At 34.8% G+C, this 27,299-nt stretch overlaps 1 protein-coding gene across 1 annotated transcript in view; it reads right to left on the bottom strand.

The window, feature by feature from the left end:
• Positions 1-27,085, bottom strand: part of GLRB (glycine receptor beta) — a 55,328-nt gene extending 28,243 nt beyond the window's left edge. Inside the window, 4 exon segments of the mRNA XM_081075958.1 lie at positions 5,562-5,629; positions 7,241-7,347; positions 24,722-24,872; positions 26,874-27,085. Of these exon segments, the coding sequence (XP_080932084.1) occupies positions 5,562-5,629; positions 7,241-7,347; positions 24,722-24,843 (297 nt within the window). The 5' untranslated portion in view covers positions 24,844-24,872; positions 26,874-27,085.
• Positions 27,086-27,299: the final 214 nt, after the last annotated feature.

Below are 27,299 nucleotides of genomic sequence, written 5' to 3'. Positions count from 1 at the left end.
AGTATCATGAATTGCACTGCAATAATAATTTAATGTAGTTACAAAGCATGCCTAAACCAAAGAAAGAAATGGATTATATAAACAATCTTTTATTTCCATGAAAGAGCTCTTATGTTCTGATGAGGTAAAGTGCCTGTGTATAGATTATTATAATGAACCCATATAATGAATAAACAATTTTTACCCAACGAGTGCAATAGTTCACATTTTCAATGTGGAAAATCCTACTGATTTAAGCTAAAGGTAAGACTTGAATGGAAAAAAATCAACAAATATTATAAGCATAACTATAGAGCTGATGCCACGTAACCTCTAACAAACCATCCTTCTCACTGTTTTAAATGCTCTTATTTCAGTTGTCACAACTAGTACCATATAAATTGATAAAATTAGGATTATTACATTTATTTGACAATTTTGGTGATGCTACTATTAATGTCAATAAATACCACTTACAATATTAATAATGATACCTTACAAAAATGTAAGATAGCAGAATGTAAATCAATACAGAGATATGAGAAATAGGAACAATAAAGCTATAAAATGAGATCATAAAACAAGCTGAAGGAACATATAACCACAGAGGTATGAAAGAGCTTAAGGGATATAAATATGGCTGCCAGTTTTCCTCTGCTACACAATTATAGTTTGTGAATAAATGTGAGGTTACTTTCAGTTTAGCCAGCAATTTACAGCATCAGAACTGAAAAAGAGGAAAAAAAAAGGAAAAAAAAAAAAAGCAGGAGGGAATGTTTTTCAATTAGAATTGATTAACATTTCTTGACTACAGTGCTAATGCCTATGACCTTGATTGCTTCTTTATTTGATAATTAGCTTTATACACTAGAGGACTAGGTTGCCTTGTCCCTTCAGAAGCTGCCCTACTTCTGTCAGCCACCTAACTTGCAGCTATTCATATTAATTTCACCCCCAAGCTCTGAGTTCTACATTATGTTTTCCACAATAAGCAACTTCCAGTTGAAGTAATTAGGTCTGAACTAAAGAGGAACGTGTTCACCACCCAGAGTCAGTTTACCTTCCATCACTATATATTTGACCCTTCTTTTCCCTCTTCTACTGCAATATATAGATAATATTGTAGAAATATATACTTGAAACCTATGTAATTTTACTAACCAATGTCACCACAGTAAATTTAATAATTTTTTAAGAAAGTGACAATGTAGCAATATCATGACCATCCTGTGTCCAGGATCATTAATAAAACTCAAAATCTAAAAATAAAATAATAAAATAAAATAAAATAATAAATAAAGTGGAAAGTATTGGGTAATATTGAGGCTTCCCAAATTTTAGGACTTCCTTTACTTCAGCAGATCTTTGTACGGTAAAGTTCTAGGGAATTATTAATAAACAAACCCACAACTGTATTATGGGGCTACTAACACACTTATAAATGGTTCATTTTCTTTAACATAAGATTTTATCATGAAATATTACATTAATTTGCAAATGCATGAAAACCAAAGTGACCATTCACTGAGAGTTACTGTGCCAGGCAAAATATTTTATTGTATCTATTTGCTTTAATTTTGTAATTTTTTCCACTCTTTTTAAGGTACAGCAAATCAAGTATAAAGTAGATACAAGAATAAGCCTGTGTGAAATTGTAACTCACACACTGTCCACCATATTGTCTCCACAAACATATATTCTGTATTTGGTCAAATCCATTGCTCTCTGTTTTCCTAACTTCTTGTTTTGGGGGCGCTTTTCGTTTGTTTTGTTTCTAAAAATATGCTCTCTGGCTATTATCTAAAAGACAAGATATAACAAAAACTGGAGAAGATGTAGATAAAAGGGAACTATTGCACACTATTGGTGGAAATGAAAACTGGTACAATCACTATGGAAAATGGCATGGAGGTTCCTCAAGAAATTAAAAATAGCAAATAGAAACTACCACGTGACCAAACAATCCACTTCTGGTTATATATCTATATCCAAAACAAACAAAACTATTATCCAGAAAAGATATCTGTATTCCATGTTCATTGAAGCATTATTCACAATAGCCAAAGTATGAAAACAAACTAAGTGTCCATCAACAGATGAATGAATCAAGAATATGTGGTGTATATATACAATGGAATATTATCTGGGCTTAAAAAAAGGAGGAAATTCTATAACTTGCAACAACATGAGTGAACCTGGAGGATATTTTGCTAAATAAAATAAGCCAGACAGAGAAAGACAAATACCTCATAGTACCACCTATATGTGGGATCTTAAAAAAAAAGTAAAAGTCAAATTCATAGAAATAGAGTGTAGGAAAGTGGTTGTCAGGGACTTACGAGTGTGGGAAATAGGGAGAGCTTCATAAAAGGTACCAAATTTTGGTTATAAGGTGAATTAGGTCTGAGGCTCTAATGTATAACAAGGTGACTATAGTTGATAATACTATCGTATAATTGAAATTTGCTAAGACAGAACTTAAATGGTCTCACAAAAAAAAATTAAAGATAAATATGTGAGGTGATGGATGTGTTAACTCGTTTGTGGGAATCATTTCACAATGTAGATATATATCAAATCATCACATACACTTTAAATACCTTACAATTTTATTTGTTAATTATACTTCAATAAATCTGGGAAAAATAAAGCCCAGGTTATTGAAAGAAAAAAAGAGAGAGAAACATCCTCTCATAATATAACTCTTATCCATACATATATACCCTTTTAGTTACCCTCCTGATCATTACTACTGATCAGTATTTGTACCAGGTAATGAACAACAAGTTTTGTCTTAGATCCATGTTTTCCTTAGAAGACATCTTAATCTTCTCTATATATCTATAACAGCTTGTGCCTTTCATGACTGTTACGCAATAAGTTATCAGGGCATTTATTTTTGAAAAGATTAAGCAAATATATAAAATATGACAGCCTCAAAAGACATGTCTATAAAACTCTGTTTTGCAGGGATGTATGAAATAAACATTGCTGAAAGCAAAAAAATAATAATTATAATAAAGTAGAATATTTAAGTCTACTTGATGAGTGTGACTCCAATTCTGAACCTTTAGACTGTGTCTGCACAACACAAAATGAAAGGAAAATTGGGTTTCATTCAGATTATTTCAGAAACAAAACAAAACAAAACAGCAAATACAAATAATTTGGCTCCTCTGGATAAAAGTCTCTAGAATTTCAAAAATTAAGACTACAATAACAACATTATTCAGTCTGTTATTTAACCAAATAAATGTTCACATGAATCTATTCTTTAAACATTTTTTGCCAACTGTTTTATGGTTACTTTGACTCACTTTGTGGTAGGTAAATAGAAGAATGCCTTTGTTCATTCATTCAATCAATATCAGCTAATATAAGAAATTATTTATTTATATGTTCACTATTGAGTACCTATGGTCTTGGGTATTTTATGGAAAATGAAGAAGTAGAATACATTATCCCTAACTTTAAGAGATTTATAGTCCATTAGAGAATAACAAGAATACACACAAAAATATTTTAATTAATGTAGAGGCTATCAGATTTAATTAACAAATAAATGATAGAGATGAAAGACCTGGATTGTAAAGAGAACAGGAAATGAGTCAGAGTAGCCATAAAAAGGTTCTGATTAGAAGATAAGAGATCAAGATGAGGGATAAATATAGGAGCACAGACTCCAGAGGTTGAATCTGGTCCCAGTAATAAATGCTCTAGGCTAGCTACTGTGATGAATCTGTGCAGGGGAATAATAAAAGATTTGTTAGGAATTATGAAATATTTTATTATAATCCTCAAGTAATCCATAAAAAAGTTCTCCCTTTTCTAACATCCCTTTCTCCCAGGTGTTCCAACTTGATACAATCAAGTAACTACTGATGGGACCTAGAGAAGATGAGGTATCTGATGTTTGAAAGGCATTCAATATTTATTAAAGAACAGGCACATTAATGATATGTACTGAGCTATGACACATGGGTAGCCTTTATGCAAATGAGAAAAAATATCCTTGCATTAGTTGTCCTAAAATGCAAAATAGAGTTGGGGATGTTTTCAACAGACTGTAACAACTTGATATTGGTTTCGGATTAGTGTAGTGGTGCCATGAAAGATAAAACAGGGTATAGAGAAAAGTGTAGAAACCAAATAACTCCTCTTAAAGTTTCACCTTGAGAAAATGACATCTCTTACTCTTCCAAAGTGAAGTGCTTTGATAGACTAATCATATTTTCAATTAATGAGTGCTATACTTGTCTCCTGAGTAATATATATTGTATTTGGCAATATATATCATATTTCAGAGCGGTCTTCTACTGATCTGTACTGTATGTCTATGTCATTTAGGTGAACTAAAGAAGTCACTGGAAGTGAATTTTGGACTTGATTACAAAATTTTCTTTTAAATTATTCTCTAAAAGATGTTTAAATATTGTCTAAGAAAATCGATTATTCAGGAGCTAACTACATGCTTTTATAAAAACATAAGATAAAATTTTCATCACAATTAGATAAAAAATAGGCATCATAATTTAAATGCAATATACAATTGCTTTTGTGACACACTATTTTGATACTAGGAATAAAGGAATAAATAGTTTCAATCATTCTTTCTCTAGTCTGAGATATCCTCTGAATAACTATACTGTGCTCTAACCATTATTACTAGGTTTTCAATCCAAACCTTGTATTATTACTTAAGAAGAACTTAAGTATCTCAAAAAAACAAAAACAAAAATCAAGAACAACAAAAAAACATGGGCCTTCTTTCTCCCGCTGAACTATCATTTTAGCATGTGGTTTTTTAAAAAGGGCACACATTTATATTCTAAAACATCAAAAAGCAAGTGGACTTGATTAAATGTCTTTTGAGAAGCTAAGGGATAATTATATCACACGTCACTCAGGAAATCTAATCATACTTTATAGCTGTTTTTGTCCCGAAAGTCCAACTCATCATGGATGGCAGCTTCCCCAGGAATCCTTTCTTTTCTGTTCCTTCCAGACAGGACCCTGCCTGTCACTCCTTCCCACTCTTCCTTTATTTTTCCTTGCTCTTTTTCTGGGTTACACAATCAGAGAGCTCGATGGCCATATTTTATGAAAATAAATTTCGTTTTTCACAATTTTTTGCTCATAAATTTTTTGCATCATAAAATTAGCACAACAGAGAAAACAAAGATTCTCCTCAGGAAATTGGAAGAAAACAAACAAACAAACAGTGAACACTTAATATTTTTGAATGCTCATACAAATAATTACATTATAGTAAAATAAAATGTTGCTCCATGTATTCGTTGCATAAATCCATTTCCCAGGTGGTATCCAGTTAAGTGTTCAGAGTGAATACAGTAATTCTTCCAAAATTGTACCTTTTAATGCAGTATTAAGGCTAAATTTAAATTACATAGGCACTGAAATCACTGATTTACCAAAACCTTGGAATTGGATTATTTTATACTAGGGGAGAGCATGCATTTTTTCCTTAGAGTTACTTCGTATTTTTCAGTTTTAATATTACATTCATTATGCTCTAGTTTAAATTTTGATGATTAAAAATATTAAATTAATTGCACTATTACCATTGTTGTCTCTTGAATGGATCCAAAACTGTTGATAAAAATGTTGACAACTACATCAACAGGAATGCCTGTGAATAAAAATAAAAATGGAGTCTATAATTAGGAGATGTGAAAACTTGATCAGAATTTTCATGTTTCATGGTTTATGCATTTGATTTTATATTTTTCCCAATCCAGGAGATGTAAAATTATAAATCAGTTCACAATTGCTATTAACTTCTTTTTCTAAATAGGTATCATAACACAAATAAAAAATGAGTTAAATTGTAATTTATGATGTTTTCATTCGGATATATTTATTTCTTAAATTGTAAAGACTGGGAAAATACAATTGCCTTTCCAAAATTTTTAAATCAGGCTAATGCATTTACTTTAAGAAAATATAAATTATTTTTTTAAAAAGTCATTCTTAAAAGTTTAAAAGTTTAATTTTTGCATTTTTATAATTATCCCAAAATCTTACTTTAGTTGGTAAAGAAGTATTCAATATACTGTACTTAAAATTACTGTACTTTTATTTTTAATTCATGAAAATGGAAAGTTAATCCTAAATATAACTGAGTCATTATAAAGATTTTTGCCTGACCTTTTGGAAAATAATTTGAAAGTTCATGGAGTGAGAACTAAGGTATAATGTTGCAAACTTTTTTTTAAATTCATTGTGGGCTGCTGGTTGGGCTAACAAAGGGAAAATGTGAATTTAGCCTTTCAGCCACATAACCACTGACTGATGAAAAACAGGTGGTGAATCAATATATGGTAGACATGTGACAATCCAGACCATGGCTGTTGTTGAAAGTAACTGAATAGGTTCTGGTAATGAACAAAAACCCTGTTTTTACAACATAGTTGTATAACTTCAGTTGACTAGAAGCAGCTGCAGACTTTTTTTTTCTGTAAAGGAAAAAAAAAGTCAAGCTTTATAATGTTAATCTGATCTACATTAATACCTGTCCTTAGGATTACAGTTTTCCAGAGGAAATCTGTTCATATAGCTTTTCCTAACTCATCAAGAGGACAAAAAAAGAAAAGGAAGTTTGCACAACTGTACAATCTTCTTGTGACTTTTATTGCAAGAACGGATTTTGTTCTTGAAAGGTGTGATAAATAGTAATATTTTGTTCAAGTAAAAACAGTCTATGTTGTAGAAAACATAGTCACTTTTATTCACACAGTTAGCATGGTTTTAAAACCATATGGCCATCTTTTTTTTCAGCAAGAGTAGAGGGGATATTTTATCAATATGAAAGAATAATTTTTTTTGATTTTTAATCTAAATACACACATCAGAATTGTTCTCTATCGCTAAATGAGTTTATGGCCACTTTCCTACAAACTATAACCTTGGTGTCTGTGAATGAAAGCCAGCTCTGTATCCAGAACCTAAATTTAAATTACTGAGGATAAGAATACTGAGTACTCAGAAAATCCATTGCAGAGATTAGCTCATTAATTCACAATATACATTAAAAAAGGAACCATATAAAACTATTAAAATTAATATTTTGCTTACCTATGAACATTTTTGGCATTAAATTGCTCTGAAACTAAGTATATTACAGGACAGTTACATGTCAATTTAAAATCATGGTTTTGAATGTCACAAATAAATTATTTAATACAGGAAAAATTAATTTTTAAAATGCAAAGAATGAAGATATTTGGGGGAAAAAACAAACCTTTGAAATTTGGTCTAATCCTGGGATCATAACTAACCAATAGCCTATTCAAGATATTGCTGGTAGAGTTGGCAGGGACTCGGGCAAGGTCCTCTGCTGACTGCTGACTGTAAGAGAAAAAAACAAAACAAAATCCTGGTAAGTGTTTAGAAATATCAAGCAACGAGAATGCGTAATTTTCACTGGAAAAAAGACTTTACTTTTTGAGACAAATCTACAAATTATAGAATGATGTTTCCAAGAAGACGTAAATAAAAAGTAGTAGACATTGTCAGAAACACAAAAGATATTTGTTAGAAAATCAAACAAGAAACCTATTTTAGCACTTAATTTTACCATATGCATCAAACACTGTCCTAAATACTCCAAGTTATTTTATTTTAAATAAAATTAGACAGACATCTTACTTGTCCTGAAGTAACCGGCAATTGAAATCTAGACAAGCACAAAGGGAGTACAGGCAATGTGATAACAGCAAAGAAAAAAAAAAAAAGGTTTGAAGACTTGATAATAATATTAACCTTCTGCCTAAGCAAAGGAGTATGTGAATACCATAAGATGGTATGGCCAGAGACATTTATAAAATTAAATTGCACAAGAAATACACAATGAATGTTCTCATCAAGTAAAATATGGGGTGTGAAAATACGTAAATACACTTATTAAAGGAAACCTCATTTAAAATGGAGTTGGGAAGCCATGTAGGGGGCACTCTCACGCAAGTACCCCTTCTTGTCAGCCTACAATAACAGGAAGAAGGAATATTAATAATTACTTCAACAAAGGAGAACCTTTTTCACATAGGAATTTTATCTCCTGCGTTTAAGAAAAGGAAAGAGGATCGCTCCTGCCCCAGCAACAATACACTAACCACCGTTTTTGCAAGCTATGATAAAGCAGCACAACCTCAAACTCTTGTTCTTCTCCAATGAACAACCCTCCCCAATTTCCTCCTAAAACCTAGTAAAAGGTAACTTTCACTTTGTCTCTTTGTACTTGCCTATGGTTCACCATAACTTGCTTGGCCCAAATTGCAGTTCTTTACTATTACTAAATAAACTCAGTTTACATGGTTTTTTGTTTTTGTTTTTGTTTTTTGTTTTTAGTTTTGAGGTTGTCTGGGGAAATTGGTAAAATAAGTTTCTCTATTATCAGATCAATTAAACAAGGGAAATACTCTATAGAGCTATAAGATATTACGGTCTCTTTCTTTATATATATATTTATCTATATATAGCATACATGTAGTATGTGTGTGTGTGCGCGTATTTGCTGTCAACTATCAGAAACGGTAAAACTGCCTTGTTTTTCTATTTCAATTAACTTTGGGCAATGGATCTGGATTATTGTTACTTGCTTGACAGCACTTATAAAAGACACAAACCACACCTTCTCAGAAACCAAATGGAAAATGTTTAGTTGTTTATTATTTGTTTGTTTTATCACCCATGAAATCTTATATAATCATTTTCTCAAAACAAAAAAACACAATAATCCATGAGAATCACAAGGAAGATTAAAACTACTTGGATCATCTAGCACTGTCCACTCTGTATTGATATGGTAAAGTGTCATTTTTATAAATGATATTAATTTATATGAAGCAAATTTAGATGTATTGGGCATGGCTGTTTTGAAATTCCAGCTCTTACCTCTCAGGCAATTCTGTTCTGAGTTAATTATCATACAATCTGCTCTTAAGATACAACCACTAGATGTGAGATATGACTGATGTTAGGAAATTTGGGGAAAAAAATCTAAAAATACTAAAGAAAAAATACTAAAGAAAAAAACATGAAAATCAATTAGTTAAACCTCCCAAAGTTGCAGGGGATTATATAGATTTTTAAAATTGCTTCTCATGGTTTTCTCAGCTCCAATACCATATCTGCAGGGAGTTGGGGACTGGTAATAAGATTTTCCATTTCATTGTAGATTAAACTGTAACCTCCTTAGAGCCAACTGTTCCCTTATCAAAGATAGAAAACTCTAAAGAGAATGAGGGTATGTGGTAAAATTGGATAATAGGAAGCAAATTAGTGTTCAAATTCATCTACAAGGTTTCTCATTCAAAGGATGAAAATAGAATTGATTAATAACAAAACATGCTTGTATTGGTTCAATTAAGGATTGCTATTATTGTGCCTCTTGATATAAAATCCTTCACAGGTACATTCCTTGAATGAAAGGACAAGACAACATAACGACAATTAACAGTAGTTTGTAGTAGGGAACTTTCCAGCCTAGTCCTTTTCTTCCAGCTGTGAAGGGTGGAAAAATGTGCCATCCTAATATATGTCTCTGGCATAAGGATCATTTTGAGCTAAAGGCACTTGAAAATCAGCAAATGCAGTGAGAGTCTTTCTCTCAACTGTCCTTATCTGCCTAAAAACAGATCCTCCAAAAGGCACTCCACTGTCATAGATCCTCTCCCCAGGAATTTCATCAAATAGGAAACACTTTTATAGCAGGATAAGAGACTAGAAGTGGACACCACACCCAGACAAATTTTGTCATAAACGATCATATAACCTATCTATTTTCCTAAGGGCCCATTCACCTTTCCTAAAAATTGTTTATTCTCCGTTAAGTGGCCTATATCTCTCCTCCTCTCCACCTATTAAGATGATATATGAGCTCTCAAATCTCAGGACTTATTTTGGGTTTTCACTTTTTTTTTTTGCTGTGATGTCCCTGTACATGTAATATTAAAAATTAATAAATTTGCATATCTTTTTCTCCTATTAATCTGGCTCCTTATTTCCAGTTTACGTAATAGACCCAGTTATACTCCATAAGCTGTGTCAATCAAACTTGTTTACTAGCCATTCTAACTCAAAAAAATTTCTACCAAATTTTATCCTTATCTTTCTCCCATTCACTGGCTCAGAATAAACCCCCCTTCCTGGAATATTATAACTTCCACTCCTCATTCTATTAATCTAAACCAAACCTGTCCTTTAACATTGATTTTCTAAAATCTTGCCTCAATGATTCCACCCTATTCTAATGAATATAAACTGATAAATATATGTTGGCAATTATTTTGTACTTTCTTTTCCTATCCACGTGTGTATTACCAACAAGGTAGGATACAGACTGTATGATTCTTGAGGGAATCATGGCCTCTATATTTTTGTAATTCCCTCAATTGCTTCTATAGTATTAAATACACATTGGTTCAAGCACTTTCCATCTGCCTGCTTTTCTAAGTAGACTTCAGCCTCAGGATACCTGTGTATGCTATAGTGGTAGCAGTTCCACACATCATTTCTAGATGAAGAGCATTTCTTCCTGAGGTGTCCTCTTAGGAGAAAGGACCACCCCTCCACCCCCTCAGAAGCTTCCCAGATCTGGACATTGCCGAACCAATCACTGGCCAGGGGGAAGAAACAATCATGATTGACTCAGACGATAGTCTAGTATGAAATAGATATTGGAGAACCAACCATTGTGTCCATTACATTCTTTCATTTGATAATCACAGACACTCACTTGCTTAAATGATATTAGCCATCCAGAGACCTGCTTTTTAGCAGAGTGAAAGAGAAAGCCAGACTGGTAGAAGAGTGAGCAGTAGGTGAGTAAATGGAACAATAGAGTACATAGTATATGCAGAAATGATGACACAGCAAGGTTAAGAGATTTATCTAAGGTAATAGAATGAAAAATGAAAACTGGTAATACTGATTCCTAGTTAACATCTTACAAAAAGCCTGCCATAATGGAAGTGAAATATTCTCTATCTTCTTATTACCATCCATCCATATATTGTTTTACATTGCTTTAGGACAATAATACATATTACATCTTACGTTCTATTAGTCTTACTAATTTTTTAAATCATTTGTCCTGGAAAATCCGAATTTGTCCTTTTTGCAACTTATCAGTGTCACTCTTCCCTCGAGACATTTCCAAACGCTTGTATTTCTCTCCACAGTAAAAAAAATAAATAATAAATCTTAATTTGTTAACAACAATAACTCAATGTTGGTTGACAAAAAAAATCTCTTGACATTTAAAAAAAAGGAATATATGAAATATTCTATGGCCCCCTTTCTTTTATTCTTAATTTGTGTTAATATACATTTTCATGTCTCTGATGCAGGCAACCTGACATAAAGAGTTCAACCTTCTTATATTAGAATTTCAGAGACATTTTAAAAGTTAAGTGAAATCCAATGTAGTTTATATTCACACACATGGATTTCAAGATTTTTCTTATCTTAAGAAATAGATAAATCATATTTTTTAGCTGATCAATACTGAGTAACATTAAAGTCACCTTTACACATTAAAAAGTCATTTTAAAAGCCTAGATACCTGTGCCACTTTCTTCCAAAAAGCTAAACCAATGTGCATTTAGCATATTTTCCTATATCAGCACTTTACTACATATAACCTTATAATTTAGAAAGGGACTAGTATTATTTATATAAAATATGCAGGGATAAGAATAATTAAATGATTTTAACCAGGTCACCCACACACTTAATGCTTGTTTCATTATTAGAATCTTCATATTCTGAATGTCCAGTGTTTCATTTGACTGTGCCATTTTGTTTTATTTTTAGAAATCTATCAACAATTATGATATTATTACAAAACAGGTTTTCGTTCGTGGAAATATGATATTAATTTAAGAAAACAACTTACTCTACTCAGGCAATGTGATCAAATGACTAGAGAAAATAATGTTTTATATCAAAAGCCTTTTACAATCTCTTTTGTTCACTTGCCTAAACTTGAACCGATGTCATTACTAATATGTAAAGTTATGTCAGGAATTTATCAGGCTGTATAGCTGTATGATGTAATGTTTTCCAGCTCTAAAGGAAAAATCCAGAAATTTCTTTCCAAAGGGGGAAGCTCAGTTTTCCATTAACTGTAGAGCGTTCATATTTTACATGACCCTTTAGTGACCATGCTGCACAGTTCCATTTCAAAACTGATGTGTATGAGTATATTGTCTTAATCTCCTCCCTCAAACCAGGAATCTGAGCCCAAAGGGATTGTTTTGCTTTTGCATAAAGTTATAAATGCCACAGCAATGGTCAAAGTTCTCAGACCTGAATGTGGTATGGCATATGTCAGCATGAGTAATCTGGGAGTGGGAGCTATGAAGTTTTCAGATGGACATGAACTGAAGCAAGCACAAAACAGCAAGGAAAGAGCAAAATATATAATATGTGTGGGTTGTAGTATACCTCCTCTTTCCTCTAGGGCAGTGATTCTTTACCTCTTTTCTAGGTTATAGACACCACTGAGAGTCTGATAAAAGCTATCTGAGAAATGTACACAAAGTTTGCAATGCTGAGGATTCCTGGATCTGTGGACCACAGGTTAAGAAACAACTCCTCGATGTAAACAAACGCTGGTATCCTCATCCAAAGTGAGAAGAAAGGAAAAGAAAAAAAAATCAGATGTCTTGTAGACAGAAAATAATCTCAAAACAAACAAACGAAAAAAGGATGATGAGAATATGGCAAAGAGACACAGAAACCAATTGAAAGAACTCCCAATGGCCAAATCTGGAACAATTCGAGCCATAAAATAAAGTAGTATTGGGTTATATTCTGAACCATAAAATAAAATTCATGAGTACATATAGATATATGCCTCCCCAAAACACATAACCCCAGTATAATCATGAGGAAAAAACATAAGTCAAATCCCAATAGCGCGGCATTTTACAAAATATCCGACTAGTAGACCTCAAAATTGTCGTGCAATATACAGATGATGTATTATAGAATTGTACACTTAAATCTTATATAATTTTACTAACCAATGTCATCCCAATACATTTAATAACAATTAATTTAAGAAAACCTGTCATGCTCGTTAAATAGAAGGATAATCTGAGAAACTGTCACAGCCAAGAGGAGCCTAAGAAGGCATGGTGACTAGATGTAATATAATGTCTGCAATGGGGTTCTGGGACAGAAAAAGGACATTAGGTAAAAACTAAGGGAATGTGAAGAAAGTATGGACTTTAGTTAATAACAATGTATCAATATTGGTTCTTCAATTGTAAAAAAAGTACCATAGTAATGTAAGACGGCAATAACAGGGGAAACTACATGCAGTATTTGTGAACTCTGCACTGTTTGAGCCACTTTTCTATAAATCTAAAATACTTATAAAATAAAAAAAAAGTGTATTTAAGAAAAAAAAAAAGAGCAGAAGGCCAAAGATACCTCACCAAAGAAGACATACAGATGGCAAATGAGCATATGAAAAGATGTTCCACATCATATGGCATTAGAGAAATGCAAATCAAAACAACAATGAGATACCACTACACACCTATTAGAATGACAAAAATCCAGAACACTGACAACAGCAAATACAAATGAGAATGTGGAACAATGGGAATTCTCATCCATTGCTAGTGAGAATGGAGAATGGTACGGCTACTTTGAAAGACAGTTTGGTGATTTCTTATAAAACTAAACATACTCTTACTATAAGATCCAGAAATCTTACTCCTTGGTATTTATCCAAAGGAAATGAAAGCGATGTTCACACAAAAACCCTGCACACAAATATTTGTATCAGTTTTATTCCTAATTGTCAAGACCTGGAAGTAACCGAGATGTCCTTCAGTAGGTGAATGGATAAATAAGCTGTGGCACATCCAGGCAATGGAACATTATTCGACGTGAAAAAGGAATGAGCTATCAAGCCATGGAAAGATATGGAGAAATGTCTGATTCCAACTATATGACATTCTGGCCAAAGCTAAACTACAGAGACAGTAAAAAGATCAGTAGTTGCCAGGGGTTGAGGGGAAAAGGTAGATGAATAGGTAATAGACAGAGGATTTCTGGGGCAGTGGTGATACTTTTCTAGATCATCAGACAAATATGCATACAAAGACAAACACTTTATATATTCAAGTAAGAAACTAAGTCGGTATTTATTTATGAATCCAGATAATTGAGGGGCTACTATGGAGTATATTTATTTGTTTTGCATTTTCCTAATTATAATTTATTATTATCTCTCTTGACAGCTTCTGTCTTTATTTTCCATGCTGTTTTCACAGATTAAACTGTGAACAGAAGGTCTATGAATACAGGCAATGATATCTTTTACATGACTAGTTGAGTTTAATTAGTTTATATTTATTGAAAATAATGTGCTTATGAGTACATGTGTATGTGTGTGGCAAAGTCTGTCATGTTATTACAGGCCAAGAATCATAATTAAGAACAGTGTTCCACAAGATTCATTTTATTTATTCCCCTCAGTTGGGCTTAAGGAACTTTTGGATCCTGTAGAAACATTTTCAAATCTTGTCTAACTTCAATTATGCAATTACATCATCCATGGCTCAAAGAAAAATGTTTTTCACAAAGTAGAAACATCTATTTGGAGAGATGCTGGGTTTTAGATACTAGCAATTTCCAAATCTCATCAAAGGCTATGATCTTTTTGAACTTCATATCACATGTGAGATCATTTGTCCTTTGAGTACTATAAGTATCTTCTATCTATATGGTATGTTTCTCAAACAGTGTAAAACACTATACATTCTCACTACTTCTCCTTAGTTTTCTAATTTGATACAAACATCATGACATAAGGAATTAAACCTCAATCCAAGCAAAATGTTTACTGTGTAATTACTTACCATAGTATGCAGAAATAGTAAAACATTCTGGCTCAGCAAATAAAAATCTACAGTAATAACCTTGACTCTGCTATTAACTGTAGCTGGAACAGTACTTACCTTTTCTCAATTTTCCATGCATAGCATAAATATAAAATGTTTCTCTTCTGGTTCAATAGAAATGGCAATAAGATAAACCCACAGTCACACACATAATAAAGTTAAGTGTGGGTATAATTGAAGAAACACTTGTCTGAGTAAAACGACTGGCCTTCTAGCCCCAGACAAAGATTCCTACATAATATTGCACAAATTACTTACCCTCTCTGAGCCTCAGTATCCTCACCTTTAAATCAAAGATTTAAATGATGTGATCTCTAAAATCCCATTCAGGTGATGATCCAGCTCTACCAGTAGTTGAGGCTGTGGTGCTGCATTCTACCCATTCTCCCACCCCTGCTCGCCCCCTCAAAACTGAGGCTGCTGCCAGGACTGTGCCTGCTTGAGGGTCTGAGATGGGTCTCTTCTGGAACAGCCTTCAGCTGAAGGGAGGTGTCTTACTCTGCAGGCAACCCACATCCAAAAACTTCCATGTGGGGACACAAAGGAAGGGATCTGAAACCCTTCCTACTAATGGAAACAACTCTGGAAGGCCATCCCAGCTTCAGAGCTCCCAGTGGCATTAACAGATGCACTCTTTGCATGTAAATCTTCATCTCAGAGTCTGTTTCTGAGAAGATTCAGGCTGCAAGACCAACTAAATAATAAGATTGCTTAAAGAACAGAAACATAACTATCATGCAGTTATTACACTGCACTTCTCTTTTACTTTAGTCATCCCTGAATTCATTTAACAAAGTTCTTGAGCATTTACTTTATGCAGTGCATGGTGCTGGTTATGCACTTAAGAATCAAACATAAGTTGATTATTCTCATATAAAAGTGGTATTTAAAACTGAAAAGTGGGTTCAGATGAAGTTGTCTAGTTATTCTCGGCATTGGCTATGCATCGAATTCATCTAAAAAGTTCTGCAACTATTGATACCTAGCCCCACTCCCCACCTCCAGATTTAATCAGCTTGGGATGAAGCCCAGGCATCAGGATTTTAAAAGCTCCTTAGATGATTCTAGTGGTCAGATGAGTCACTTGTTAGAAAAGAGAGTTTACAGTTTACAGTGAGAAGAGGACATGGAATTGAAACATGAGGAACTCCAACTCATCATGGACAGAAGGAAGAAAACAAGCCAACAATTAAGACAAAGAAGGAACTGCCTAGGAGGAAGGGAATACAGAAGTGTGTGATGTCAACAGAACTCAAGAAAAAAGAATATTTTATGGAAGCGTTGGTTAACAGGACCAAATGGCACAGAGAGGTTGAGGTGAGGACTGAAAACTCTCGTGGGATTTAGCCAAAGGGAGAGCTGCTTTTTTAGTTGAGAAAGAGACAGAAACAGGATTGGAGCGGAGTCTAGTGAGTAGTAGGGAAGGAAATGGAATAAGGGAGTACATCTTTGAAAAGTTTGTCTAGCAGTGACTTCAGCAAGATGAAATTGGAAGCTGTGAACCTTCCCTTCCCCAATGGACCAACAAACTCAATAGCAACGCATGAATCAATTCCCTTTGTCTGAAATCCAGAAACTAGTTGAGAAGCTTCTCCATCCAACTATCTGCAGTGCAATCACTGCAGGGAAAGTGTAGATACCCTCTCGCCATAATCCTCAGCCCCAGGTATAATTCAGAGGGAACCCTCAGCTTGCAGCTTCTCCCTGAGCAGGAAAAGAGTCTAACCTCACATCTAATATCTCAGCTTTTCTAGATGCTACCTTAGGGACTGGCTTCTATCTCACCTACTTTGGAACAATGACTGGGCCCAGTATACACCAGTCCCCTGTGGACTACGGAGGACCAAGCAGCAGTTGGCACAAGGGGATCTCATCATAGCTCCATCCCAGCCCCTTCAGTTCACAGCAATTGGGCTATAATCCCCAGCTCCTCCCTGTATCTGTGCACTCATGATCCTTGCGTTCACAATAGCCATGCACATGTGGAAACAATCTAAATGGACACTGACAGATGAATGACTTTTTTTTTTTAATGTGGTATATACATATACAATGGAACAGTATCACCCTTAAAAAAGGAAATCCTACCATATGTGACAACATGAATGAACCTTGAGGGCATTATGCTAAGTGAAATAAGTCAGTCACAGAAGCACAGATATCGTATGATTCTACTTATATGAGGTTTCTAAAATAGTCAAACTCATAGAAGCAAAGAATACAATGGTGGTTGGCTAGAGTAAGGGGAGATGAGGAGTTGCTAATCAACAGGTAAAATTCCAGTCATGTAAGATGAATAAGTCCTAGAGACATTGGTGTACATCAGTATATGACATTGTCCTATAGTTAACAATACTGTACTGTACACTGAAAAATCTGTTAAGAGGGTAGATCTCATGTTAAGTGTCCATGCCACAATAATTTTTATTTTAATTTAAAAACAACTTCCAGTGAACCTCCCCAAAACCATACTGTGTGTATACATACAATAAATTTTAACTAACATTATTGCTCAATTTAACTTAGACAAAAAATAGTTCAATTAGGGTTTTTGGTTTTTTTTTGGCTGAACAAAATGGCTGATTCCTTGAACTATTTACATAGCTATTGTTTGGAAACAAAGTTTCATTTCTTGGCTCTCTCCTAAGGAGAATCTGGCACACAGGGAGATAAAAAGTAAACAAAGTAAACGCCAGCAGGATGACATGTCATTGGATACAGCTCATAAATACTTCAACTTTGAAAATAAAATAATTCTACTTTTTTTAAAATCCCTCCTCCCAGAAAAAGAAAAGTTTGACTATTTGGATGCTAGAAAAGAAGAAAGTGTGAGTATAGATGTGTGTTTTGGAGACATGTTGCACTTTTCTTTACATTAGTCTGTACTGTAAAACCTGAGTGGATTATAAAAGATCCAGTTGAATGGGAAAGCTTGAAAAAGTTAATCCCAATTTCAGATTTCCTTCTCACTCCCACTCCCCCCCCCAAAAAAAAAATAGAAGTCAATGAGATCTAAATGATGGGGGCAAGAATTGACTTTAGATGGGAGGAGAGCTTCCGCACTGTAAGGAGGGATGGGAATAGAAGGAGATGGGAACATAGGTAGAACCGGAATAGAAGGAGATGGGAACATAGGTAGAACCACACACCTCGCAGTGGAAAATTGAGTCAGACAGATTTAGTATCACCCTTAACAGTTTCAAGCTAACAATCCAGAACAATTTTCTTGTGTATCTGCCAAAATGTAAAAGTTCTTACATGAGCATCTAGAAGATAAAATACAAAATATACTGCACCATTTATAAAACAATTCAGAACCTTAAAATTAAACAAAAATACGTTCATGTGACAAAGTTTGAAATTTATTTTTAAAGGTAATGATATCGTATCCAGTACTGTTACCAAGTGATTAATGACATGATTAATATCATCACCTGTGTTTTGTTAACATTGTTCTGGGGGAGGGGGAAAATGTGCCTTGAATGTAAATTTTCAAGAGTTGAAACTATTTCTCCCCCACAAAACTCATACTAAAATAGAACTACACATTCTAAATATATTACACAGGTAGTAGTCAACAAATATTTAGTGACTGTCTACCATAACCAGTCATTTCCTTGGCCCTGGGAAAATACTAGCAAACAAAATATACAAAAATACCTGCCCCATGGAACTCAACCCCTAATTCATGGAGTAACTGGCAAAAGGACAGGTATCAAAAAGTCCCCCGTCCCGATTTCTTAAAGAATAATATGCCATGCTGTGGTTTGTACTTGATATAGTTTCAAATAACCATTATCCCAGGTCTAGCCACATTTATGAAAAGGTGGTTATTCCAATGTCCTGGTAAATATCTTTATTCCTACTTTGTTTGTGTTGCTTTTCTTCCCATGTGTGTTATTTTTTTTCTTTGTTGACTTTTTAATTCAATCTTTGAATACAAATTAGAAACAAAATTGAATCTATACTATGAAAAGTTGACATCAGTGGAGCCATTTTAAAATAGAGCCACAGCAGCCATTCCAAAGGAACAGCTTACAAGTCTTGCTCCTTGAACCTTTGGAATGTTTAAACTGGGCAAAATAACCTTTGGACTGGGCCAAGCCAACATCATATTATAAACAGTTATTTGTAAAACTAACAGGAAAGCAGACATCCTGACCACAAGAACTGTTGATTATTATGGACGTTCCTTCTGAACGTAGAATCAGTAACCAGCCATGTATAGCAAAAGAGTAACTCAGTTTGTTAACATCGAGGGAAATTCCTTTTTTTCTATTCATATAATCATGTCCCTTCCTTTTTCTCATAAAAAAAACAAACAAACAAACAAACAAACAAAAAGCCCTGCCTTCACTCTGTAATCAGGAACCAGTTTGGGTTTCTGACTGAATCTGTGCCCTCGAATTACAATTCTGTGATCTCAAATAAATGGTGGTGCCTCACACTATGGCTGTTTGGTTTTGGGTTAATGATACTATGTCAATGAAAATCTCAGCATTCAGTGTCATGTGTACAAAAAAGGAGATGAAGCTGATTCTAAAATTCATACAGAAACACAAAGGACCTGAAGAAGAACAAAGCTAGAAGACAGGCATCCCGCTACAGTAATAAGAGAATATGTAGTGGCATGGTGTTAGCGAGAGCAGACGAGTGGTACAACTACAACTTAGTAAAGTATGGCCTTTTCATTAAGTGTGCTGCATTAATTCTATGTGCCTGTTTTAAAGATGAGTCTGGACCTTATTCCATGTCATACATACAAAATAAATGGAAGTGAATTACAGAAATGTGAAATATAAAGCAATACAGCTTCTAGAACAAAATCTGAAAGAATACTTTCATGATGTTGGAGTAGAGACAGATTTCTTAAATAAAACACAAAAACATTTAAAAAGATTAATAAATCAGATTTCATTAAAAACGAGTACTTTAGTTCATCAGAAGACACTGTTAAGAAAGTAAAAAATCCATCATAAAGATTGGAGAAGAGATTTGTAGTACATATATGTAATAAAGAATTTTATCTAGACTATATAACTTCTATGTATTGATTATAAGAAAATCAACACAATTTTTTTGATGGATAACACTTGAAAAGGCACTTTACGAGAAAGGATAACTAAAAGTCCAATATACATATGAAAAGGTGCTCAGCAATATTAATCATCAGGAAAAAGCAAATGAAATTAACAATTTGATATTTTATACCCACATTACATGGCTAAAATTAAAATGACTGCTGATAATAATCAAGTTTTGACAAGGATGTGAAGCAACTGGAACTCTCACGCATAAATGATGGGAGAATTGAAAAACTGCCCATACCTTCTGAAATCCAATATACTTACACCCTATGAAGATAGGGTATATATATTATCCTGTTTGGATGAGTGTTTCCTAATGTATAGTTTTATTTTAGTTTTTGATAAAATATTAAGAATGATAAAGCCGAAATTTCACCAGGAAATATCATCCAGTTTGAAGATGTTCTACTAAATAAACAGCTATGAACTCATCTAGTTTTAATATTGAGACCATATTTATAACTATTGTCCATAGAGATCATATAAGTTATTTTCAAAGATTTAACCAATCCAGACATAATAACTTATAAAAGCCAAAAATCTTTAGGCTTTAACTCACTCTTTAAACAAATTAGTGTGAGTGTGTGTGTGTACTCTGTGTGTGTGTGTGTGTGTGTGTGTGTGTGTGTATGTATGAGAGAGAGATTGAGAGGGAGAGAGAGGGCATGCAACAGGCACTATGTTGATCTCTTATGATGAAGTCAGTAAGACAGTGCTCTCAAGGAGCTTAGAATCTAGTGGGGAAAGCAAACAATTAAAACTGATGATTACCACACAGTATGATAAACATGACAGGCAATTAGGGTACTATGGAGACACAGAGTGGGTCTATCTAAATCAGACTATCAGGATTAGGAAAAGTTTCCCAAAGGAAATAACAGGGTTTGACTGAGTTTGAGGTCATTAAGGGGCAGTCAGATTAAAATGTTAGACATATGAGTGTGATGCTCTTCAGAATGGTCTGGGCCAGACACACAGAGTTAGGAGTCAATGGTGAATAAATGGTATTTATAACCATAGATTTGGACAAGACCACTGAGGCAGGAGTTAACTAAAGATAGAAGTTGAACACTGGCATTTTCGGTAAAGCAAAGAACACTTTCAGAGGTGTGAGAGAGCAAGTGTGTCTGAGACTTGCCTCATATGTGGGTTGTGCTGGGATAGGAGCTGGGCTGGAAAGATAGTGCTGGTGGTACAGAGGCCACTTCAGTAAGAGCTTTGGGTACAGCCAAGAAATCAGGACCTTATTCAGAAATCTATGGAGTCCCTTAAAAGACTCTAAGCATTAGAATGACTTCACGATATTGAAGATTTAGAAAATACACGGTAGCATCAGCGTAGCATATGAATTGATGGAGGAAGACAAGAAGCAGGAAAAGAGAGTTTCCCCAATAAGGGTGGGGAAGAGTAATAAAGCATGGGAATGAAACTGAAGGACATGTTCCAGAGATGGTGAAGTCTGTGGATTGAGAAGTCTTGATGGCTACTGAATTTGAGAAGCTAACATAAAGTAGAAAGAGAAAGTCTAAAGTGATCCCCAGGATTTTTATTTGGAACGGAAAGGAGGTGGTGCTATGATTTGCTCTGAAATGAAACACTATGTTGGGAGGGATGGGGAGGATTTCTGAACTCAAGTTTTACCATTTTAAGTTGAGTTTGAGGTCAAAATGGGGCAGCCAGGTAGAAATGCTGGCTGTACACTATGGCGTTTTTCAGCAATGTCTGGTCTGCGACATTCAGCAATGCCTGGACATAGCGACTTAGGAGTTAACAGCAACTAAATGGTAGTTACAGCCGTGTATTTGGACAAAATCACTCAGGCAGAATGTATAGAAAATCCGAGGAAAGGCCAATAGATTAAGGTCAATGTCAATTCAAGCTGTAAAATAAAAGCTATGTCCAAGGACTTAATCTAAAATATTTTTTCTAATTTACATTTTATTTCTTATTTATTCATATATGGTAAATTTTAAAATTGAAAACAAATTTATGAGGTAATTTGTCAGTGTTGTATTGATTTTTCATTTATACATAAAAAACTACTACTAATAGCATATATTTATGATTTTAGAGCATCTCAAAACAATGTATTTAAAAATATATATAGTAAAGACCTGGAAAAGTTTATGATATGATTCAAGATCAACATCAAAATTATACTCTAGAATATTAAGGACCCCAAGTCTTTAATTTCTTCTACATTTTAAAACATTTTTCCTTGATGTACAGTCTTTGGGGGAAAATATTGTTATAACAGTAAAATGGGATGTGTTTCATTCATGTTTGCTACACTTATACAACACATTAATTCATATGTCTACACAACACCATTGTTTGATCGACTACTGTAAAAAAAGCTTAAATAAATTGAAACGTCACTGTGCAAGAATTTCACTATATTGAGGAGTATTAGCATAGTCCGTACCTAATGTCTGAGTTTTGTAATCTTTAATATGCCTTGTGGTCAAGATGCTTTATACTTAATCAACCTACACAAAATGGGCAAACTGTTTAATCCTCTAAGATGCAAATACTTTGCATATCTTTTCACAGCACGTTATTAGAGCTGAGATTCTTAATCTGGATGTTCAAAGAAACTTAATGTAATGGACCCAATCATAGCCAGAGAAAATTCTAGGCTTCTGAAGTTCACAATTCAGTGGTAATAAAATCAAAAGTCTTAACATGATGTTCAAACAAACAACAAAAAAATACAAATCTAATTCTCCAAGGTACAGTTACTTTTTAGTAAGTCAGATTTGGGGCAGCATCACCATGGCAACTATTAGTAAAGCTTTATCTACTGTCATGATTATAAATAAAATACATCTTAAACTATAGAAGACAATTTCAAAGATAAAATTTCAATTACTTACTCAACACATCTAAAACAATGTGATAAGGTTTACTAGGTATATGTTGGGCCTTTCACTTGAAGATTTCCAAATTTACCAAAAGAGTACTTTTATTATTTCACTCTTTCTCTACCAGATTCAGCTCTAAAAATCTGTCTTAAATAACTATAAGCATATATAGTCAGTTTATATATGATAATTTTAATCGTGTAGTTCTGAAAAGGGATAAAGTGTCCTCTAAAAGACTTGTAAGATATATGGTGGTTATTAGGCTTGCTGATGTCATCTTCAAAACTCTTGATTCCTATTATTTAATGGAGTAGGAGGAAGAAGATATGAGCCCTATGAGCTTCCTCATATAAAGAAACCAGACTGATCAAAGGTGTCTTGACCCCACATATAGAATTACCATGACTACAGTACATATGTAAGTTTGTGTCAATATGTCAACATTCATCATATAAAAAAGGTTAATATAGAGAATATCTAAAACATGAGAAGATGTCCTTTCACTTGGGAAGAGAAAGGACAGATTTAAGTCTGACTATCTCTATTTCCCTAAAATGCTAATCTCTTGGTTGTGCCACAAAAGCTCTGAGAGTGAAGAGTAGTTAGTGATGGTAGCAAATGCTAGTTATTCCTGAACCTTCCCCCAGCACACACTTCGTACCCAATTGGGTGTTGCTCAGGAGGGAAACATGGCTAAGTCTCCTTAGATAGCTAAGGAGGGACATGTGAATATAACTGAGGGTCATCCCATGACATACCCAAAAATCTGGCCCCGACTTCAGACTGTGTAGCCCTGGAGTGAAAAAGGACTATTAAAGTTGAAAACCAGCAGGTATTTCTTAATACGGACCCTTGTTTAATGCTAGTCTCACATATTCATACAAATATCTATTCCAAAATACCAAGTATAATATCCTTTCTTTACAAAATATACTTCACAAAATGTACCTCAATATATTTTACAGAATATCTATAAAAGTATAATAATCTACATTTTAATAATGGTGATGCTGGAATAATATTGCCTGTGATCAACATGGCAGTTAAGAAATCTTAATTGAAAAATGATCTGTAACAGCAAATTAATTTTTACTCCAGATCACTACATACGTTAATTACCTAAAAGCATATTATATTTTGTTGTCAATTGCTCTACTGGATATTATTTGCTATTATTCAGTAATAATAGTAACCTTTCCTATTAAACAAACAAAAAGAGAGTACGAACCAAAAAACTTTGTTGTTTTTTAGGGGTGTGGGGGTGGTTCAGATTTAGATTTTGTTTTTACATGTAACTTCATATTTAATGACATATTTTTGGAGAAATATCATAATTTCCTAATATCAGTCCTTTACCAAAAATATTGAAATAGAAAACTGATCCACCACCATGTGAATTTTATTGTGCCATGCATCAATATAAACTAATAGACTTAACATTATAGTTTAGCCATCTGATCTTTTAATGAATGTCCACTTTTAGGAGATATTTTTTATAAATCAGCTTTTGTACTTACATTTGATAAAAACATGGAATCTCAATATCCAGTTAAAGTTGCACATTTAAGTAAGAAAAAATATTAACATTTTTTCCCACTTTTATAAAGGCTGTATAAAATTTTATAAGCCTGGGCCATAAACGAAGCTTTATAAAACTTTACCTTTAATACTGGGAATTAGCTTTCACATTTTAACCGCTCTTCAGTCATTCATTTTCTACCTATGAAACAAATGGGTGCATATTCTAATATGAAAAGCTCTGCTACTATGTGTTTCAATAAACCACCTTACTTTGATAAAAATGCAATAACATTTCTGCATATAAGAATATAAGACGTGAAGAACATACGATGGGCATAGATACTGCTTCTTTTTCCCCTTCCCCTTCTTTGAAGACTTCTCTTTAGAATAGGCTTCTTCAACACACAAGGAAATTAAAATAAAAAAGGAAATCGCCAATAAAAACTTCATCTTGAAAAGTTAAATTTCAGGAGGTGGATCTACAAAAAAGAACAAGAAAACATACAGGTATGAAGCAAATGATTAACTGTCGTGTTTCCCCGAAAATAAGACCTAGCCGAACATGAGCTCTAATGCGTCTTTTGGAGCAAAAATTAATATAAGACCCAGTATTATGTTACGTTACGTTACATTACATTACATTACATTACATTACATTACATTACATTACATCACACCTGGTCTTATAGTAAAATAAGACTGGGTCTTGTATTAATTTTTGCTCCAAAAGATGCATTAGAGCTGATTGTCCAGCTAGGTCTTATTTTTGGGGAAACATGGTATGTGACTCTTGAGGGAGTATGATCATTACCACCTAAGGGACATTTGTACATCAGATCCTCACTGCTCAATCCTATGTGGTTATACTTCCCTATATATTATGTGATGATTTAACAGTAAAAGGTAGTTTAAATAATGGCAGGAAATAAAACCCTAATGAAATAGAAAAGATACCATGCAATATTTCTGATCTTATAATTATATAAAATTATAAATTGATACTGAATTGCACAGTATATCTATCTATGTTCAGAAAGATGTCTGGAAGGATCTTTAACACAGTGTTAAAATGGTTATCCATGCTAATACATTTGAGTTAAAATTTTGCCTTCTTTTTAAATTTCTATATTATTTGAATTTTTCATGTATATTTTTCATAAACAATACACAATTTTAAAGGGAAAACAATTCTAAGTATTAAAGAACTGACAGATAAAAGAAAAACGTTAGTATCAAAGAGTTTCACACTCTAAATTCATTGTTTTTTATTTACAAACACTAAAGCTGAAAGCTATCTTTTGGTGAAAAGCACCAAAAAAGGTGCATATTAATTTAAATTAGCTTTATAGCTTTCATACTTGCATGATACTAATGTTTTATCAAAATGATAATGATGCATTATCATTATTATCACATGATACTAATGTATTATCAAAAAGATGATCTCTGACTCAAGAAATTCTAGGTATATAAAGGAATATAGCAAGTATGGTCAGACTCTTCCAAATAATCTTCTTAGCCATTTTTAATAACATTTTCCATGATCAAATGAGAATTATATTCTTGCCAGAGTCTGAGGCATTAAACAAGCAAACAACAAACAAACAAAAAACAACAACAAAAAAAACAACTTTAAGCTTCTATCAACACTGGAATATTTTAAACTCTTCTGCATACTTCATTTCCAAGCCATAAATTGTTTCTCCTTCATTGTTTTCTGCAGAGGGACAGACCTGTCATATACCTCAACATTAACTCAACCCCCATCTCACACTTACAAACTTGCCTCTCCTATGTCATGTTTTTCATCTCCCTTTTTCCCAGAAATGATTTTTTCACATGTATGCTTTACACCCCCTACAGCAAGCCAGGTCCTTTATAATGAAGACAGCAGAGGGTGCTTATCAGGCCAACAGCCAACGACAGAGGGCTCTTCTCTGTCAATTTACAGCACTGGATGGTCCCTGCCCCCATCCTACGGTGGCATCGGCTTCCAGATACCTTTGCTCACAGCAGCAGGTAGTTCTCCCACCTTCACATCCTTTACCAAGAAAACAGAAGGGTCGTCCTAACGGTTTCAAGGGGCCAGCAAGAAATTGATCACTATGCTCGCTTTCACCTCCAACCTTTCCAAGGGGACAGCTGCAATGACTGAAGGATCTTCACACACAAACAATGCCAGGAGCCCTCCCCTCTCGCGTTCTGCAATTATCCCCGGCCCTCTGCATTTCTCCATCCCCAGGGTGTCCGCGGACGCCACAGCACCCGTGACCCGGCTGCAGCTACTTTGCGCCCCCTGGCCCCGCGCACGGCAGCGCTCGCCTCCTCCCCATGCACGCCGCAGTGCTCCGCGTGCCTCCGCCACCCCGGGCTTGGACTCGGTCTTTCCGCAGAGGCATTTGTACGGTCCCCAGCCTCCCGCCACCGCCCACCTTGTCCTCCCCAGCACTTCCCTCCGCAGTGGAGCCCCGCACACGTACCCCAGGCGCTGCCACCCGCAGCCGCCAGGCCAGGACGAGGAGGCGCGGGGCCCAGACGGCGGTGGCTGCTGGGGGTGCGGCGGGCGCAGAGCGGGGGCAGGTGCGTCCCCGCTGCCCGCGCCACCGCGGAGCTCGGCTGACGCGCCTGCTCCGGTCGCGGAGCCTGCGCCGTGGCGCGCCGCTGCCGGGCGTCTGCAGCCGCAGCCGCGGTCGGGGCCGCTGCGGGGACCGCGGGCCGCGTCGCGGGGAATCGGGGACAGGGGGACAGAGGAATGGGGGCGGGAAGAGGTATCCCGGCCCGGCGTGGACGGACGTCAGCACCTTCCTCTCCAGGCAATGCAGAGGTTTCAGATCAGAAGGAATGCAGTCCCCCTTTGGGGGACTAAAAGGCTATGGGAGTGGGGGTCGGGGGTAGGTACGGTCAGT

Source organism: Rhinolophus hipposideros (assembly GCF_964194185.1).
Source record: "Rhinolophus hipposideros genome assembly, chromosome: 16".
NCBI classification, from domain to species: Eukaryota; Metazoa; Chordata; class Mammalia; order Chiroptera; family Rhinolophidae; genus Rhinolophus; species Rhinolophus hipposideros.
The sequence above is the reverse complement of the archived record's forward strand: the minus strand, read 5'-3'. Positions and strand labels throughout refer to the sequence as shown.